We start from the raw sequence: 12,592 nt of genomic DNA, 5'->3' as shown, positions 1-12,592 counted from the left end.
CCAACCTCCTTCCTACCAGCAGAGGCCTTTGTACTCTCATGCTTGAGGAAGTCTTCATTGAGTATGGTGGCGGTTTCTTCCCTTCTTTTTGTAAGGGAAGTAAGTATGTGCTGCTGACTGATGAGAAATCTGCCCTAGTAACCTGGAAAGACAACTCTGCCTTGTTTGAGGTAACTACATCAGAAATAGAGGTCACACTTTACATTAAGATTCCATTTATAAATATTTTAAGTATAGTACATACCGGAGTAATGTGTGTCATAGGTGGCTTTATAAATGCATCACTAGAAGGTATTCGATAGTTATAAGCACCCTTTTGGACTCTAAAATAGTCTGACAATTAACCATGTATTAACACATCTAATCATTCATTAACCTTCTGTAAACTATTTATAAATCAAACCTTTGTAGAAAATGTGATCAGAATAGAAAAGTGACTTCTCCTGTGAGAAAGCAAAGGTGTTTCTATTAAATATACCTCTTAAGAGCAAGTTTTTTCATCCCCTTTATATCAAAGAAGAAAGAAGTTATCAATTTGGGACAGGATGATATAGTGCTGTGACTTTTCTCCATAGAGGTTAACTGGAATTTGGAAACTCTTGACTAATCTACCGGATGGAAGGAAAGCTGTCTGCTTTGAAAAATCATAATTCACTGTTAGATTTTTGCTTTAGTTGGGATTAGAATGAAATGAAATACTTGACCATGTAATAGTCGGTGACCTAAAATTAGGTCTATCCTAATGAAGAGAACAGCTGATGTCTTAACTAGGTTATTGTGGAGGATTGTTATGGTAATACCTGGGTCTAAAAGAATTGTCAAATACCATATGAACGTGTGGCAACAAATCACTTAGGTAGGATTTAGATGTATTTGCGGTAGCAAAAAAAGCATGAAAAGATTAGGGTTTTTTTATTTACTGAGGATGCATTTATGTAGTTACTAATATTTCCCGAAAGTTTGTGAAGAAGTTTTGTTACCCATTGATTACAAAGTAATGTGACAAAATGGATTATACTGACATGGCAGGCAAAGTATTGAATTGATATAAATCAGAATAGCCCTGTTCCTAATACAGGTTCTCTGCTTCCATAAGGAGAAAGTATGAAAACATTCCTGTAGAAAATTCAAGCTAGTTAACTGGGAAAGACTGGCAAAAGTAGTAGTTTATGGGGCTAATTCTGCAAGTTGCTAAATGCCTCCTGCAAAATTCAGAGTGGTTTCACTTCATATTGACTTTAGATCAAGCCCTATGACTTCACACAAGTTTTCAAATAGATCTTCTCATGCTATGCTTTTTATTAATGGCGATTGATGGGTACTCAACCAGCTAGCAGTTGACATCTTCATTACAAATGAAAATTAAATGATTAAAATTGATAATGAACAATTAAAGAAAAATGCACCACACCATAGTCCCCAAAGACTCTAAAGTTAAGCCCAATAAATTGGTTAGAATTGAAGTGAGCTACAAAATTTGGATCCAGATTTTTTTGAACCCACCCTTCCAGACTTCACAAGACACTCAGATCTGGGATTTTGGCATAGTCTTTATAAAGAATAGGGGTCAGTTGCAAAACTTGGATCTGAATTCAGATTCTAAATCTCCCCAAAGTTTGGGATATCCCGTTCTAAGGTTTTGGTTTAGACATGTGCACGCAAACCTTGCTGTGCTGTGGCCTACATAATAGGCAAGGCTAGTCATGGGAGCTAGGCTAGGGGTCATGGAGAATGCACTGGCTTCATCTTATCTTCCAGGCATCCTCCACCATGTTTCTTATGGAGCCCCTGCGGTGCTTTGAAACTGGTAGATCACTTTGGCAGGGGGAGGCAGCCACTTGAACTCTGATGGGGTGAATCCCCCATCAGGGTCGACTTAGTATTGTATTACTGTTATGAAATGGAATTTTCAAATTCATATAGCATTCAGACTCCTATATTTACTAGTTATTATCAGGAATATTATACTCCTGAGGGCATTCTGCGCCAAAAAATTAAAAATTCTGTGCTCAATATTTTAAAATTCTGCAAGTTTTATTTGTCAATAAATTAAATGCAGAGGCTCCAGCATGGCAGTGGGGAGCACAGACCACTGGCTGCCCTCTGCGCCAGGCGCACAAGGTGTGGGGCAGGCAGGCTCAACCAGACAGGATCTAAGTGTGTGGGGGGCTCAGTGTGGGAGAGCCAGGTGTGGAGTGAGAGGATTCTGTGTGGGACAATCTGGATGCAGGCAGCATAGTGGGGAGTCTAGGTGTGGGAGGATCTGGATGCACAGAGGCTCTTGGGGGGAGGGGGGGAGTCCAAATGCAGGTGCAATGGGACTCTGCAGGGGCTTCCAGGCAAAAGTGGTTGGGGCTCAGAGGAGGGGTCTGGGTGTGGGGGTCTCAGCAGGGGAGTCTGGATGTGGGGGCTCAGGGGGGTGGGGCTCATCAAGGTTGGGGTTTGAGTGCAGGGAGCTCAGTGGGGGGTGATCTGGGTGCACGGGGTTGAGGGTACAGTGCGGTGGGGTTCGAGTATGGAGGGCTAAGGGGGTTCTGGGTGTACGGGGTGAGGCTTGGCAGGGGTGTCTGGGTATGGGAGGTCTGGATGCATGGGGGTTGGGCGGATGGGGGAGCAGCTCCGCGTACAGTGACACCCCCCTCCCCCCCCGCAGCTGAGGAGTGATGGGGGCAGGAAGCAGGGGAGGATGCTGAGCTTCCTGCAGTTGGGGGAGGTTTCTGGGGGTGGGTCTGACACAGGCCCAGCTGCTTCTTGCAGGGGAAGAGGAAGTCCCAACTTCTGCCTCCAGCCCAGCCGTGACCAGCAGCTGATCCCGGCTCAGGGTAAGAGCCACTGGCTGGGGTGCCCCAAACTTGCAGTGATTTACCTCTCCACCGGCTGCTCCAGGTGCCTGAAATGATGTACCTGTTGAGCTAGGGAGTGGTGCGTGACTGCTCTTTCAGCTTCTCTTTGCTTCCCTGTTAGAAAATCATTTTTCTGCAGGAAAGCAAAGAAATTTGTGGCGCAGAATTCCCCCAGCAGTAATATGGTTGGGATCACTAACAGCTTGGAGATAAGAAATATCTTTCAGATGATGTGACATATATGAAATGGCTTGGAGTTTGAAAGCCATTTCATATCTGTGATAAAGATTTAGTATTTTCACAGTTGATGTATTTAAGCTCAAGTCACCCCTAAAACATACACTTGTTTTGGTAGAGATGAACAAGAAATCGACACCTTGAAGGAAGAACTGGACAGTCTGAACTCTCTGATTACTGATCTCCAAAAGGACATTGAAGGCAGTCGGAAAAGGGAATCTGAGCTGCTTGTATTCACTGAAAAACTAACTAGTAAGAATGCACAGCTGCAGTCTGAAACCAACTTCTTACAGACCCAGCTCGATAAGCTTACCTACAGTGAAAGAGAGTTACAGAATCAGCTGGAACATGTGAGACAGACTAAAGAGGATCTGGTGAGTACGACATGCAGATGGATTTTGTACTAATAGGTTATCTGATCAGGACTGGATTAATGCAAAGGCTCTAAGGTCTGTGCCGAGGCTCCAGCTCCTGCTGTGTCATAGTGAGTGCAGAATTTCAGCTTTCGTTTAAAAAGTTAGTTTCTAGCCCTTGTGGTTGTGAATAAAAGCTTGGAAATGTGATCTGAATGTAACCAAAAACTTCTGCCTGAGCCTGCAGACTCCATAGAACCATAGCTCTGATGTGTGAACTGCCCTATATGTGTCAATGGAAGACCCCTGCTCTTGGAGAGGGACCCTGCTGCTTCTCCTGCCTTTCTAGGAGGCGAGAGTTGACTTCAGCCCTCGTCATTTAGGTAGATGAAGGATGGGGTCTCAGCACAGAAGTAGGGCAGTGGGGGGTGGAGTCATAGCAGGGGGCCAATGTCACAGCACGCCTAGAGCCCTGGACTGCCATAATCCAGTTTTTATACCCAGCAGGATTTAATTTACATGTGAAACTGACTTCTGCAAATCCATTCATGTTTAAAGAACTTGTTTGTCATATGGAAGACTAGAATTATTTTAGGCTCCTCCCATTGTCCAGAGGTACTCCTGTAATATTTAACAGTGTAATTTAAATAGCCCCACTTTGACTTCAATAGGACTACTCACTTGTGTAAGCATTTGCAGGATTGCAGCTTGATTTTGTGTATCAAGTGTGCCACAACTGGAGGTCCTTTCGTAAAATGACTTTTTAAAATCAACCTGGAGCAGCCTTTGTGCTTGTATCTGCTTTCTCCCATCAATTGTAAGAATAATTTTGTGGCTATAATAAAAATTATTACTAATAGCCTCATCATGATGATTCTATTACACTATGTTCAGATAGGTTGTTTTCACATATATTTTGAAAAGTTACAAACTGGATTATTTTTGAAGCTTAAATCTTATTCTGTACTGTGCTAAATTCTGGAATAAGTAGTACACCCTGTTTACTGCCTTGGGCTATCCCGCACTGGTGGTATTGGGCTTAATTAATGGTTCATAAAACGCTGTGAGATTCTCAGATGAAGGGCAGGTGCAAAGCGCTGGTGATGTTGATGTTCAGCATATGGTTATGTCTAGTGACTTTAGATGTTGTTGTTTTTTTATTGTAAATTTAGGCAAACAAACTGCAAAAGGAGGAAGAGCTACGCAAACATGAAGTCCAGACCCTGCAGACAGAGTTGGCTTCTCAACAGAAAGTACAAACAGCACTGAACACCCAAGTAGACGAATTAAAAGACGAGTTAGTTACTCAAAAGCGTAAACATGTGGCAAATCTTAAAGACCTCACCAAGCAACTTCAGCAAGGTTGAAACTTTTTCCCCCCCCTCAGATCTAGTCCTGTGTCCACTAGAGTAGTTGTTCTCAATCAGGTGTCCGGGGGCACCCTGGGGGACCGCAAGGAGGTTTCAGGGGGTCTGCCAATCAGGGCCAGTGTTAGACTCGCTGGAGCCCAGGGCAGAAAGCCGAAGCACCACCTCATGGGTCTGGAGCCCAGGACCCCGAGTCCCGCCACCCGGAGCTGAAGACGAAGCCTGAGCAACTTAGCTTTGCAGGGCCCCCTGTGGCGTGTGACCCCAGGCAATTGTCTTGCTTGCTACCTCCTAATGCCAGCCCTGGCTTTTATATGCAGAAAACTAGTTGTTGTTCGTATAGCATGTTGGGGTGGGAGGCTCAGAAAGAAAAAGATTGAGAACCCCTGCGCTAGAGTGTACTAACGTAGTCTTCACTCCCAGCATACACTGTTAGAGAAGGATTCCTGCCTGCATCCGTATATTCTCTTAGGGTGCAATCCTTGCAGGCCTTCTTTGTATCAAATAGGAGACTTGTGGATGGAGGGCTTGCCGGATTGGGCCATTAATTGAATCTCATAGGCACTAAATTGCTTGCATGTTACGTGTGTAATTTTCAAATGTTGACTTGATTAAAATGTAAAAGTACTGGAAGGGATCTACACATTCTTGGTATTCAGCTAAAAGGATATTCTATAAAGTCAAATGGCATCTGACAATTGAGACTTCATCCATGGTAACCAGATACATGTGATTCCTGATCACTACACAGAAGGCTATTCAAGACGCATCAGAAGCTTTCTAAATGCCTTCTGTAGTCAGAATTGTCGGTGGTGGCATTTGTTATTTAATTTTAAGGAAGTGCTTTATCTTTTTTAATATATATATATATTTAAAAATATTTATATATATAAATGCATACAGAGACTGATTATTAATTTTGTAGTTTTGGGAAGTTAACATTTATAATTCAAAAGTGCACGTGCTCTGAATTTAGAGTGCAGTTTGGCTTAATGAGGTGTTTGGAATTTATGTGAAAACATAACTGTTGTGTACTATTCATATATTGGGAGAGGAAGTTCTGTTTACCTTCTTATACAGGTATGAACACATGTGCTCATACTTCTTCTCCCAGCACTATTCAACATCTGGGCACAGACACTGCTGTCGGCTCCCAGTAGTGATAGCAGTCACGGAATAACTGATTTCCAGAGAGCAGAGCTGTTACACGTCACTCATTAGCTATTTAAATAGCATGCCATATCAATACTAAAGCATGGCTTAAATATTAGTCTCAAGACAACCCAGCACATGGAGTTACCTCTTCACTTGAGGACTGGTCCAAAGCCCATGGACTTCAATGGGCATTAGACCAAGCACTTAGTGATGTTCACATGGTTTGTTAGTCACTAGTATTCTCACATGTATGATTTGGCAATTAAAGAAAACTGTCTCAGTTCCTGGTGGATTGGGGTGGTATGTATGTGTGGGTTCCATTTCCTTAAGATTTTTCCCCCCATTTTGGTAACCCTCCTCCTATTTTCTTGTTAGCACGAAGGAAATTGGATCATATTGAAAATGGCGGCTGTGATAAAGAAGTTAGCAGTATGGGGAGTCGTTCCAGCTCATCAGGTAACATAACAAATAACAATTGTGCCTTCACTGTTCAGTTTTCAATAACTCACTTATTTTACTGGCATGGATTTAGGGTGGTTTTTTGTTTTGTTTTGTTTTTTAATAGTTATTGGTTATTTCTGTGGGTTATGTACTTCTGAACAATGTTCTTGTTAACACTTCAACAAAACTTTCTCCTGTCCTATTCCATATTCTCTTATGGAATATTGTCAGTCTTGACAATATTGGCAGAAGTCCTGGGGTCCATTTTCGTTTGCTATCCCCCTTTTCTTTGAGTCTCGAGATACATAGACCTGATAACTGCAGTGTTTGCCCATATGAGTAATCCTTAACTGAAAGTCAATGTATGTATAACTGAGAGAAAGGAATATCTTTCTCATGTTGCAAAGTCTGGGGAATTCATTGAGGTTCAAGAACTTAATATAGATATAGGGGTTTCAGGTCTAATAATGGCACTTGTTAATGTAATTGAAGCCATGTGTTCTTATTATAGACAGTCTAGTTTTTTTACTCCTATCTTTTTGAACTTGCTGCTTTTAGGTTCAGAGGTACCTTAGATGACACTTTTAAATGTAGCCAAAGGCAAAACAAAAATCAGTAGTTGCCTCCATTATTGTTTGTTTAATTGCACTAATTGACAATTGGCACTGTGTAAATGGTAAATCAATTGGCATATTTACAAGCATCAGTGTGCTTGTGTAAAATGTATTCCTTTATTCTACCATGAAGAAAAATGATTTTTTTTTCTGCAGTATCATTGGCATTTATTTACCTGATCAATATCATATAGTTTTAAATTAGGTTAATTATATCAGAGTTGATGTACCTTTAGTCCATAAGGTTGTGTTTGAGATATGCAGCCCTTTCTTTTCCCTTCGTAATCCCTCTCCACCCCGTCACTTTTAAAATTGCTTCCAGAGCTTCTCGGTACTTTTCCTGCCATCAACCTGAAAGGGGTTCACCCTGCAGCACTCTTGTATTTAATAGTTTCACTGGTCTATACACAGTTTTTTGGTAAAGGTTTAACTATGTCCGTTTAGAACACAATACGATTAAGCTGATCCAAGTCACTAGCGTGGGCAGAGTTATATCAGTATAAAGGTTCTTGTACAGAAATAGGCTATAGCTGGATGGAAGCACCTTTATTTGAGTAAAGCTGTGTTCACACTGAGGGGTTTACCATTGTCTGAACCTATACAGTGAAAATGGTACTGTAGCTATGTGTAGCCACTCCATGAGTAGCTAAACGAGATCAACATTTTATTAAGAAAATATTTGGGCACAGTCTGGAGCTATTGATTTTGTGATGAGATGGAATAGTGTACATAGCAACTGTGTATGTTCTAATAAACATGTGACTGTTTGGTAGGGTCCCTTAACGCTCGAAGCAGCAACGAAGATCGCTCGCCTGAGAATACTGGATCTTCAGGAGCTGTGGATAGCTTCCCAGAAGTGGACAAGGCTGTCCTGATTGAGAGAATAGTAAGACTACAGAAGGCTCATGCTCGGAAAAATGAAAAGATGGAATTCATGGAAGATCACATTAAGCAACTGGTGGAGGAAATCAGGAAAAAAACCAAGTATGTATGACATTTGGATCACGTAGTCTACTGCCCTGCACCAGAACACTCTGACTCTTACATAACACACAAAATTAACTTGAGATAGAAAAATGTTAAATGATAAAACAACTGCAACCACAGCAGACCTCAGATTTTTATTTTCACCTTATTTTCTGTGAACAGCTACTAGACTACGCAACATCAAATGGAAGGCCCTGGATCTGTGGCTTAGTCCCATTTGCTCCTTGAAATTGATGCCGAGTGTAATAAAATATCTGAGCCAAAGCCTGTCCATCTTTAGTATACGATATAAGATTTCTCTTCTCCATGCTGTGCAGGCTATAGGATCTCCTGTCACTTAGCCACCGGCTAGGTTCCTGTCTAAGGTCTGCTCGTTCAGTATTGCTGGGGGTCATGGGGAGGAAGAAGTTGGAGTATACGCTCCTTTTTTGAAGGCATGTTTGCTATTAAATCTAACCATTATCACATGCACTCATCTATTATGGTGATGCCATCTCATGAGATGGTGTCTCATAAAAGATCATAGCTTGTGAGTTCCCTGGGGTAGGGACCGTCTGTAGTGCTAGTACCGTGCCTTGTAACACAGGGCCTTGATCCCTCACTGGGTTCCTTAGGCACCACTACAATAGAAATGCTAAACAAGCTGTCTCGTTCAGACTGTAACAAAGCCAAACAATTAATAATACATTTGGTACTTCAAAAACATACTAAAAACAAGTAATGTGTTTGGTGTCTCATGTATAAAAACACAGGCTGTTCTGAAAAGCAGCCATGGTATAAAAGTGACTAATTTGAAAAAAAACTTTCAGAAACCTAATGCAATTTTTGAACTCTCAGTAATTACTGCCTTTCATGTAAATTGAATCAGCGCAGATTCATTCTGAGCAAGATGGACAGTGCTCACCCAATAAGCAGCTATTCAGTATTTTATTTTATCCTCTCTGTTCAGTGAGTGGCCCTACGCCTTATTTACTGCACACTACTCAAACCCTGCTCTGAGGACACAATTGTTAATTTCCTCATGAGCGTTTCTAAGGGGCTCATCCCTATAGTAGCTGGATACTTCATAAGCGCCAGTGTATTTTTACAATATCCCTGTGAGAAGAGGGGATATTATCCCCCTTTTACAGATGGGAATTGAGGCACAGAGAGTAAGGTTGAAAGTGCCTACCGGTCTTAATGTCCAATTTGAAAAGCTAGGCCTGAGTGTTTGAGTACTTAGCATTATATAGCACTTTATACATTCAAAACACAGCTACTAGTGACTTCAGTTGCAGCGATGAGTGCTCAACATTTCTGCAAATCAACTTCAAAGGTCTCACATAGAGTATCCAGGAAATGAGGAACACACAATTAGTAACCAGCTGTGAAAATTGTGATTAAATGATTTGCGCACCATCACAAAAGAACTCTGTGGCAGAGGTAGGGATAGAATCCAGTTATCCAGGATAGAATTCAGCTGCCTTACCTATGACACCATTCTTTATCTTCCTGTCATCCCTTGCCTCATTCACTGCACACCTTCCAACTTCACCAGATGAGGCAGGGATCTCCTTAACTACACAGCTCTTATTCATCTCCAGAACAGCTCCATCCTGTGCACACAATGAGGCAGGGGACTGTGGAAAAGGCTTGTGATCATGTAATTAAAAACATTATAATGCATAGGCAGAACAGGGTTGAATTAAATTTGCACAGCTTGCAACTTTTTGGAATTTGTGCTTTTGAGTCACTCAGATGCTTAGCAGAAAAATTGAAGGGTGGGATTTTGCATTAGTCCTTTGCTAAAGTTGTGGCCTTCAATACTGGGGTTGTTTTTTGTCACTAAGTGTACTCTTGGGGTGAAATCCCAACCCCACTGAAGTCAGTGGGAGCTTTGTTATTGACTTCAGTGGGGTTGGGATTTCACCCTTGGTCTCTCCTTATGGGTGGACCCTGGAAATCTTTATTTTGGGTGATGTTTGCTGTTAATGTGTGAAAAAGGAGATGAATCTGTGTGGGGCAAGAAATGGCTTCAGCCATCTGATTACACCCTTCTAAGTCTTGGAGTTTTGTATCCCGTTCTTGCTCTTGAGATCATGCATGTGAAGATCTATTTTGTTGTAACCCAAATATAGTATAAATACCTCCCACAAAGAATCCTGTACCATAACTCAACACCTGCAGTTTCACTCTGATTTCTCTTCTTTTTCCAGAATTATTCAGAGTTACATTTTGCGGGAAGAAGCTGGCACGCTGTCCTCAGAAGCCTCGGACTTTAACAAAGTCCATTTGAGCAGGCGCGGTGGCATTATGGCATCCCTGTATACATCGCATCCCGCAGACAGTGGGCTCACATTAGAACTCTCTCTGGAGATAAATAGGAAGCTACAGGCTGTGCTAGAGGATACGTTATTAAAAAATATTACACTGAAAGTGAGTACCTATGATAGCCTTTCATTCTATGAGTCAAATTTTTTTGCTCTTCTCAAAAAAATACTGCCCTGAACACAACTACTAAAGAAGAGGTCTCTTTAGAGATTAAGTCACTATGGTTTGTCTCGTAATATCGATAGCACTCAGTGAGAGCAAAAATATGGTCAAGAGACATGTTCTGATTTCTGTACAGGGTGTGTGTGTGTGTGTGTGTGTGTGTGTGTGTGTGTGTGTGTGTGACAATTAGTAAGGAATGTATCTATAAGCTGCTCTGATTCCCTGTCTGTATCTTTGTATATTTATTAGTTTTGAGTTTTGAACTGAAGCAGCATAAGTTTTCGGCATGCTCAGTAGAATCCTAAAATCTATAAGAAAGCTACTCTCCTTTAGAGCATCACATTCACTATTAATGCAGGGAGAGAAGGGTTGTGCCCCCACCTTTTCACTGCAAAGTGAGCATGCTATTTTCAGGTTGCAATCCACTCATATTGATGGCAAGTGGTAATTTAAATTCAATATTTTATGTTGCATCTACTGATGTTTCCCTCTTGTTGCCCCTCCTCTTTTCTTCAAAGGAAAATCTGCAGACACTAGGAACAGAAATAGAACGGCTTATTAAGCACCAGCATGAATTGGAACAGAGGATGAAGAAAGTGTAAAACTATGGAACAGTCAGAACAAAGAAACAGGTGCTGCAGACCGTCATTTTGAAGTTTCTCCTGTAAACTGAGTGTCAACCAATGGCAGAGCCTAATCCTGCAGACCTTTAACCACACCAATTGTCCTTCCGGACATGAGAGGCTCTGTAGGATCAAGCGTGAAGTTTGTTTTGCCTCAGCCATTGATGAACTTTACTATAGGCTACATTCTTAGAACTCTTCTCTGAAATTAAGGCATCCAGAGGCTTTGCAGTGTGCGCTGCATGTAGAGTCCATTTCAGTGAGATTTTAATTTCTGCACTGTGCAATTAAGCAGCCTGCTAATGGTAAAGCTTGTGGGGGGGGAAACCAAATTGATTTGCTGTGGAACATATCCAGTGCTACTGAGCTTCCAGGGCTTTCAGAATCTTCTTCCCTACTCTATAAGTGTTTGATATATTTAAGTTGATCAAGCAATTAACATATGCATGGGAAAGGGGCTTTATAATTAACTTTTGTAAAAATAATTAAGGACATGATGCATATTTTACCATTGGACAAAAGCTTAATGGCTTCCCTAGAAACGTAATATGAATAGACTTTTTTGGGGGGGTAAGGGGTGGGTAAACTAGCAAGAAATTAGAATGAGAAACTTCTGCTGTTGATACAGTCTGATAGAACTGAAAATGCCTAGTATCAACTCACCAAGTTTTTCATAAAATCCAGTTCTCGAGACACATGAATCTGAATAACTGAACTCAGGTAGATTTTGTAAAATAAGTTTGATTTTTCAATATAAATTAACACAATTTTTAAAGTATGTGAGTTAAGTTGTCCATTATTTATATACGTACTCCCTTATTCCAAGATATTCCAATCCATTAACCCCCTCCCCCCCATTATGTTTAGTCATCTTAATTGTAAGTATAGTAAAACCAGGTAGTAAAACTGACCATAAGGTATATTTAAATGGTGAATTGCAATGTATTGGTGGAACTGTAGAAGCTGTACAAAAATCAGACTCAACTTTACTAATATGAATTAAAGTCTGTCAAAATGATGCAATTGTGACCATAATTTAAAATTTCAGTTAATATCCCCACCCTTCATTCACAAAGTGATGGGGAAATAACAAGAATGGTGTCGCCTTGAGGCTGAGTCACAATATTTTCTAGAGTTTAATACTAGAAAAAGGTAACTGAGATGGACTGGAATGGTTCCACTCCTACAGTAAATGCATATTTTATGGAATTAGTGCCCATGTAACTAAAATGCCTCAGTCAGACCAGTTCATCTTGTAAATATATGTTTAGGGTTTATACTGTATTTATTAAATGTTTGCACTTCCTCTTCTCATGAAAAGTATTTAGTGCACATGTACAAACACTCCACAATTTAACATTAGCCATTTTAATTTGAAAGGCCACTTATTTAAAACCTTATTGCAGTGTTGTCCATTAATCTTTTAAATGTTTCTCATACGACTCACCTCCTACCCACTTACTTCATGTGCAAACTGAGCTCTGATCTGCAAACACAGGG

At 40.9% G+C, this 12,592-nt stretch overlaps 1 protein-coding gene across 1 annotated transcript in view; it reads left to right on the top strand.

Moving 5' to 3' along the window:
* Positions 1-11,071, top strand: part of CCDC186 (coiled-coil domain containing 186) — a 51,685-nt gene extending 40,614 nt beyond the window's left edge. Inside the window, exons 11-16 of the mRNA XM_065407727.1 lie at positions 3,199-3,454; positions 4,606-4,795; positions 6,331-6,411; positions 7,784-7,994; positions 10,193-10,412; positions 10,988-11,071. Coding sequence (XP_065263799.1) covers positions 3,199-3,454; positions 4,606-4,795; positions 6,331-6,411; positions 7,784-7,994; positions 10,193-10,412; positions 10,988-11,071 — 1,042 coding nt within the window. The remainder of the gene's footprint in view (positions 1-3,198; positions 3,455-4,605; positions 4,796-6,330; positions 6,412-7,783; positions 7,995-10,192; positions 10,413-10,987) is intronic.
* Positions 11,072-12,592: the final 1,521 nt, after the last annotated feature.

Source organism: Emys orbicularis, chromosome 7 (genome assembly GCF_028017835.1).
Source record: "Emys orbicularis isolate rEmyOrb1 chromosome 7, rEmyOrb1.hap1, whole genome shotgun sequence".
NCBI lineage: Eukaryota > Metazoa > Chordata > Testudines > Emydidae > Emys > Emys orbicularis.
Note: the sequence above shows the minus strand (reverse complement) of the source record. Positions and strands in the feature narration are given on the sequence as shown.